Source organism: Gavialis gangeticus, unplaced genomic scaffold (genome assembly GCF_001723915.1).
Source record: "Gavialis gangeticus isolate Ggan-Ray unplaced genomic scaffold, GavGan_comp1, whole genome shotgun sequence".
Classification (NCBI taxonomy): Eukaryota; Metazoa; Chordata; order Crocodylia; family Gavialidae; genus Gavialis; species Gavialis gangeticus.
The window spans coordinates 45,522,667-45,530,307 of record NW_017729027.1 but is presented as its reverse complement, the minus strand read 5'-3'; the positions used below and the strand labels follow the sequence as shown (position 1 = coordinate 45,530,307).

At 41.6% G+C, this 7,641-nt stretch overlaps 1 protein-coding gene across 1 annotated transcript in view; it reads left to right on the top strand.

The window, feature by feature from the left end:
* The window catches only part of DLGAP2 (DLG associated protein 2), a 214,293-nt gene that overhangs the window by 137,641 nt on the left and 69,011 nt on the right, over positions 1-7,641 (top strand). Inside the window, exon 5 of the mRNA XM_019520619.1 lies at positions 3,179-3,528. Coding sequence (XP_019376164.1) covers positions 3,179-3,528 — 350 coding nt within the window. The remainder of the gene's footprint in view (positions 1-3,178; positions 3,529-7,641) is intronic.

Sequence of the window (7,641 nt, the reverse complement as noted above, 5' to 3'; positions counted from 1 at the left end):
TGGGGTCTGGGGCCAGAATGTGCAGCCACAGACCCTGGGCAGGAAGCAGGATGAAGCTACAGGAGGTTTACCAGGGGAAGGGACTAGTTCCCCACCACTGTCCACATTCCTGGGGGAGTAGTGGTGGGGCACATGCTTCCCAGTTTTGTTCATGGGGAGGAGGCAGGCTGGCTGCTTGCAGGCTCAGGGTTCCCCACCCTAATGCCCTCTTCCTGGGGTCTCCATAGCCCAGTAGGTAGGACCCAGCATGGCAGGGCTGGGCAGGGAAGCTCAGTGCTGCCACCATGAGCCAAGCACTACCAAGGCAAAGCATGCCCTGCCAGCAGCAGTCGTGGGCACCACTCCACATAGGCAGGGGATGCTACACCATGGCAGCACCTGGCTCAGAGCAGCAGCACTGAGTTTCTCCACCCAGCTCTGCCCTGCCATTCTGGGCCCCACCTGCTGGGCAATGGAGGCCCTGGGGAGAGGGCAGCAGGGTGGGGAGCCCAAGCCTGCAGTGGGAAGCCTGCACCCACCCCACTTATGGACTCCAATCCAGTCATGTTGCCCATTAAGTAAGGGGAGCTGGACTCCATGCTCCACTCCACTGCAGCAGCTACTGCCTCCCGTGGGTGGCAGGCAGAGCTCAGGTGCTGCTGTGGGGAGTGGGGAGCTGTGGACCTGGGTCCCTGGCCCTGTATTGTGGCAGCTGGGTGGCCCCTCTGGCAAGGCTGAAGGGGTTGGGGGCTGTGGGTTTTGAGTGAATGTCACTGGCAGGGCTGGGGGGGTGCTGTGGGTGGGGAATGAGGGGCACCAGCAGGGATGAGGGGAACAGTGTGTGCCAAGTAATGGATTTGGGGGGTTTTAATCAGAGAATTTGTGTTTTTATTAAATCAGAGACTTTGCGATTTTTAACCAGAGAAAGCCAGGATCCCTGGTGATCACTGCCACCACTCCCCCGACTTACTTGTGGCTGCCCCCACTGTCCATCCTGGGGAAAGCAGGCAGGGAAAGGTTAACCTGCCTGCCTGGCCACTGCTGCTCTCTGAGCAAGCTCAGCCCGTAGAAGAGCAGCAGTCCGCCAGCAGCAGTGGTGGCTGGGAAGGTAAGTTAAAACTTCCCTGCCTGCTCCCACAGAACAGGCATCACAGGCAATTGTAAGTAAGTGGCAGAAGCACCAGGCAGAGGGGAGCCACGGGGGTGGGCGGGGAAAGGGAGGAAGCCTGGAATGGGCCGGAGATTCTTACCTTTCAGTCCACCAGCCCCTGCTGGCCTTAAGGTGTGACTGCTCCAAACTTGAGCCAGCACTAACATCGATCAATATATTTGCACCTCACAGTGTATAACAAGGCCCATATTTATCCCCGTTTATAAGATGGAGAAAACTATAAGGCACATTTATGCCAGTTTAACTTTATCCACACAGTTCAATAATAGTAAATAATAAATGAAATAAGAATAGAGTAAAAGATTGGAAGGGGACCTCCAGAGGTTATCTAGTTCAGCCCCCTACTCAGGGTAGGCTATCAAGTCTGTATCACTCCCCCCGCACCTGCATTTTAAAAATCAAGGATGTAGCAGTGTAATGTTTGGCCTTCTAAGCAAAATATTTACAGGAACTGTGTAGTACTTGGACTTACACATTTAGACCCCTTCTGTGTTATATTGCTCTTTCAGTATCATAGTTTTCTGTCACAATGCTAGACAGATAGGTTTCTGTTTCTTAAAATGCTGAAACCATGAGATTGCTTCTTGTATCTCATTTCTCCCTTATGCTGTGTTTCTCATGGATGCTTTGTCAAACTCTCAGCTGCAGAATGCGATTAGACACAAACTAGGCCTGTGCAAAGCAGCTAGTATTCACTTCAGATTCGGCCAACCCAGGGGACAGTGATTTGATTCAGTGATTCGAATCACTGTCGTGAATCGATTTGGCCGAATCTAATTCGAAGATTTGGCTGTGGCCAAATATCTGGATTGAAGAGACCCCATCCCCCACCCACTTTCCCAGCCCCATCAATGGCTGCCCCGCCTGGTCCCAGCATCCCAGCAGTTTAAAAAAAAAAAAAGCCCTGTGCTCACTGGCTCCTGCCAGGCGGGGGGGCAATCCCTGCTGAACCCCACTGCCCCTCACTGCATGGGGGGCTCTACCACAAGCCTCCAGAGGCCCTGACAGCCACTGCAGCAGCCAGTGTGTGGGGCTTTTTCTTTTTTTTAAAGCAGGATGCTGGGGCCATGTGGGGCAGCCATTGACAGGGCTGGGAGAGTGGGTAGGGGTCAGGGGGCATTCAAGGGGGCTGAGAGAGAAGGCAGGGGATGGGGTCTGGTGGGAGTCCCCTCCCCCTTCTTCCAGCCCCCCCCCACACACACACTCTTAGTAGCATTTAATTCTGTTTTTAAATATGTATTGTTGTTTAGTGTGTATACTGCAAAATAGTACTACTCAATACATGCCCTTTTTGTTTAAATCCTACCAGAGGAACATGTATATAATATCACTGTAGTTCATGGTGTTGGTAGCCTTTGCATTTTATAAACATTTCCTTGTAGAGAATTTTCTGCTTGAATGATGTTTTAGCTTGTTTTAATCATTTATACACCTCACTTAAGCAGCCCTTTTGGTAATCAATCTATTTCTAACAGTAAATTTTAAAATGTTTTTGAAAGTTAAAAGTGTAATGTTGTACTCCTCAGGGGAAAAAAACCTTTGACGAATTTCTTGTTTCAATATATTGCTGTCACTTCCTTCAATGCACCATTTCAGTGCAGAGTCCATAGTTCAAATGATTACAAGAAGGGAAAAAACATCCCTCATTCCTCTTATCGGTTTTATACCATTTATAGCCAACTTCACAGGCACTAGTCTTCTAGACTAGACTTCTGAACATGACTTGCAGCACTCAGCCACATGCACACAAATCTTTACTAACTCCTTTTTCATCTTCGCCATGATCAAGGGTTCTCATTTTAGCATGAGGAACATTTTCAATCTTTACTTCTTAGTTAAAATAAAATAAACCTGTTGCTATGGATACCCATCCTAGTATGAGACAGTTATCGTGAACTTCACAGAAAACCACTGTTTCACAATTACCCTTATTCTTTAAGTACCATAATTTGTATATTACATTTTTGTCTCATAAAGCATATTTACAAATTAATCTTGATTTCTTTTTTTTTATTATTCCTTGTATAGCTGTAACTTACACAAGTTACAAAAAAACACCGCCACCAGTACCCCCTCGTACTACTTCCAAGCCACTAATCTCAGTTACAGCACAGAGCAGCACAGAATCCACCCAAGATGCATATCATGATAGCCGGACTCAGAGGATTTCCCCGTGGCCTCAAGATGGTCGAGGGATGTACAACTCTACAGACAGTTTGGACAGTAACAAGGCCATGAATCTCGCCTTGGAGACTGCAGCTGCACAACGTCATGCTTCTGAGAATCAAAGCACCTCAATACGAACCAGTGACAAGGCCATTTTAGTGACAAAAGCGGAGGAGTTTCTTAAGAGTCGACGTTCCTCTATAGGGATTCAGGTAGCCTATCATTAACATCTGTTCAGTGATGAATTGCTTGCCTTGGTTCTGTAAATAGCATAGAATGAGTCATTCACCTTCACTGGTTCTGATAATCTAACAAACAACCCCTGGCTGCTTAGCATTAATTGTAATTCACATCATGGCCATGCAGAAAAGTCTCCAACTAATGTGCAATACCTAGAAGCAAAATGAATGAATAAGTCTTTAGGGAGGTTACCTGTCATTAACACTTGATATGAAAATTATACTGAAAAGCTACAGGTGAACAGTATGTTCATCTCCTTCTCCCTGTGAATTAATAGTCCTTTTTATAGAATTGTTCCAGTTTTAAAATATTTGTGTATAGTTTGTTATTATCTTATTTTTTGACCTTGGGGCTTGGGTGAATTTACCAAGTCCTTAGTTGATCTTCTACTTTAAAAAAATCAAAAAAACCCCTGTGGTCTAGGTCACAAAACCAAGATTGGGAGATTTTCTGAGGATAAAGAAAATACCAGATGTACAGCTAGAGAGGAAGTTATAAACTGGGGAATATTTACATAAAATTAATAAAACACATCCTTTTAGTATTCCTTTATTTGGGCAGCAGAAAAAAATATGATATTTATTTCACCCAACAAAACTTCTGCTATTCTGTGAAACACTGTCATGAAACTGAATCTTAAACTGAACTAAGTAAAATAATCCAGATTGCAATTTTTAGTTTCTTCTACTAACTGGCAGGCCTGGTATGGTAATGTTTTTTTGCTTACATCAATACTGACTTTTATGAAAGGTACTGCAGGTGACTCAGAAAAACAGTTCAGCACCCTGTGAAGATGGAGGAACAGGTGAATATTTAGGCACTGCAAACATATAGGCCAGTGATTCTCAACTGGGGTGCTATGGCACCCTGGGGTGCTGCTAGGTCATGTGAGGCTTCTACAAAATGCGAGGAGACAAACAAGTAAGTGTAAGGTCAGGCTTGTCCTTACCTGGCCAGTCCCCCAACCCCAATCCCTAGTGCCTCTGAGGTAAGCACTGTAATGTGGATAAAGTTTTTGAAATTGGGTGCTACTCAACTCACAAAAATTATAAAGCTTGCCAGCTCCTACAAGTTTGAGAACCACTGACTTAGTCACTTTAGGTATATATCCATTGACATCAGTGGGACCACTGCTGTGATTAATACTTCTGCTTTTGCAGAGGAAGTACCAGAAGTACTGACATAAATCTGGGAATTATAGGTCTTGTGGGAATGGCAATACAACTCTAAGTGTGCTCCATTATAGCAAATCTCAGAGTAAGATAACCAAAAAATGCACTTAATCAGATATCCCAGTGGAATGTTACTGGAGGGTTTTTTTGTTCCCGTTAGGAAACAACAATATGTACCGCAGTACTGTTCTTTTTAAATACCGGGTATTTCATTGCCCTTTACTATGATCCATAAAAGAATATCAATTTAAGCATGCCTTGTCTAAAATATGGACAGTCCATGCCTAACATCACAGCATGATATTCTACTGATGTTACATAGCTCAGACACTAGACGTAAGGTACATGATTTGCTAATAAACTGCCTGCCTACCTCATAGTATAAAGACTCTTTGCTAAAGCTTCCCATAAAAGAGAGCAGAATATGTGATAACAATGGTAGCAAAATATACAGATCACTACATTTCAAATTCTTTACAAAGAAATTAATCTTACAGCTGTAACCACAAAGCTGTATCCTACAAAGCTGTTCCGAAAAGGGGCTTAGCAGATAGTGATGGAAAGCTCAAAAGAGTAGCAAACCATTTTTGTTACCCTTTAGCCTGTTAACCCAGAATTCCCTCTTCAAATAGGAATGGTATGTAGGGTGGTTCTTATCTGTTCCTTACAGTAGCTGAGCCCAAGGGTATATAACACACGTGTGCCTCACCTCAACCTCTATATCTAAACAATTAATTCTGAAGCTCTGATTACATGACTTCATCCTGTCTCTTGCTAGAGGTGATGACCAGTACCTTTCATAGGGAGCAGAGCCTTTTTGTATGCATTATTTTTGGTAATATGTGCTTATAATCCCTTAATACATCTGTGCAATGATTTACAAAGAGACAGGGGAATCTCTATAGCAACACATCATCTGGTCCTTGGTCTCTAATGCTGGTTTTCAAGTGCATTCACTGTAAATGACAAAAAATGTTTGTCAAAAATGCAGGGTCTGAAAAAGTCTAAACATATTTTCTGAAGTACAGACACCTCTCGTGCACCTTTTTTGCAGGATGTGAAAGGTTAAAACTACAAAATTATCCCAGGACACAGTGAGAGGCAAGGATTTTTTGTGGGTGATATCTTTTACTGGTCAAGCTGCATGGTTGGGATACACTTAGACAAGTTTTCAAATGCAAAGCACCTGATGAAGATCACCTGATGAAGAATATTTCTCATTGGAAAGCTTGTCTTCAATGTCCTTTATCCTTTATCTTCATATATCTAGTCTCCCTAAGTCTATTGCAATCATGCAATTGGTCCAATAAAAGCTATCACCCACAAAAATCCTTGCCTCTCACATAATTCCTGGACCAAAACAGCTACAAAATCATTCCAACAGGACCCAGCACACAGCAATGTTTTACTAATTTTTTTTCTGCAGTAGGTTCCAAATGTTACATATGCGTGAAAAATATTAATCTGTAACACATTAAAGCAGAAAACAAATTGTTATTTTCTTGTTGCCTTGCCTGCACTGAATAGTACACCAAGCAGAATAATTTTGTTTCAAAATACAGAAATATTTTAGTTTGTGCCCCTAAATACGTTTGAGCTACTTAGTTTATTTTAGCCTCCTGCATGAAAACACCCAATGGAGATGTTCTATTACATATTTCCCTGATAGACTACAATAGTAGCTTCCTCATTAGAATGCACGGCAGCGGTATTTCATTGTATCTGCATTTATTTGCATCAATTAATTAGCTAGCAGTGTGGATAATTAGTGCATTTTTAAATACTGGAATGATTTATCAGATTGGCATTTTTGCTAAAAGGGTTCTATATGATATGACAGACTATAAATATAAGGCAGCCTGATATTGTGAAAATGCTGTATCCATATATACTGTGAACAAGATAGATTTAGCTCAATCCATCAGTGTCCCTATATGCAGAACTCCCTTGGACCTTACTGAGTGTTTCACACAAACCAGCTGAATAACCAACCCTTTGCAAGAATAATAATTTTTCCTACACCTTTTCAAGCCAAAGGAAATTTTGTCACTGATGTGCAGGATCAAACCCTCTATTCCTGAATATGGGCAAATAGTAAAATGTTTGAGTTTGAATTAAAATGCAATAATGTATCTTTAAAAAATGCATATTATAGTTGTTGGGGGAGTGATTTCCCTACTTTTTAAAGTAAAATATCTTGACCTTCCACAATTGAGACCCTTGCACATGAGTGAACATGATGGTTAACAGGTAACCAAATGCTGCTACATTAAACTTTACCTGGCCAGGAGGCCAGTCTAGAGGGGGCACACAACACTAGTATTTCTGTGACACTCAGGTCCAGACCAGTGGATTTTGAATGAATCTATTCATTCTTCCGAAGGTGATGTAATTTCTTTAGATAAGATGTGGTAGGTAATGAAATAACTTTATTTTAAAACATCATTTAATTTATTTTTTTTAAAGTGCTAATATAGCAATTGCACAGTTCAAATTCCTTGAATTCAAATAGGAATCAATATTTTTACTGCTATTTTTCCAAGACTTTTATTCTTTAACATAATCATCACACATACTTCTCCTAGAGACTGCCATGCTAAAACAGTCCTACAAATAGCCTAATCTATATTAAAAGTACTTTGGATTATAAAATAGAAGAAAAAATATGATTGTATCCATATCTTATTTATACCAATTATTTCATATGATGCAAAATTTGACTTCTTTTTCTACAAATTACCAAGATATTACAAATTGAGTGGCATATAAAACTACTGTAGTATAGAAACAATACCTATAGATGCTTTGATTGACTCAAATTATTTTTGAGGAAGGGGGTAATTTTAGTAAAGAAAATTGGCTGTTTTCTTCATTTGTCATATGTAGAACACTATAAATGTGATTTTTGCAAAA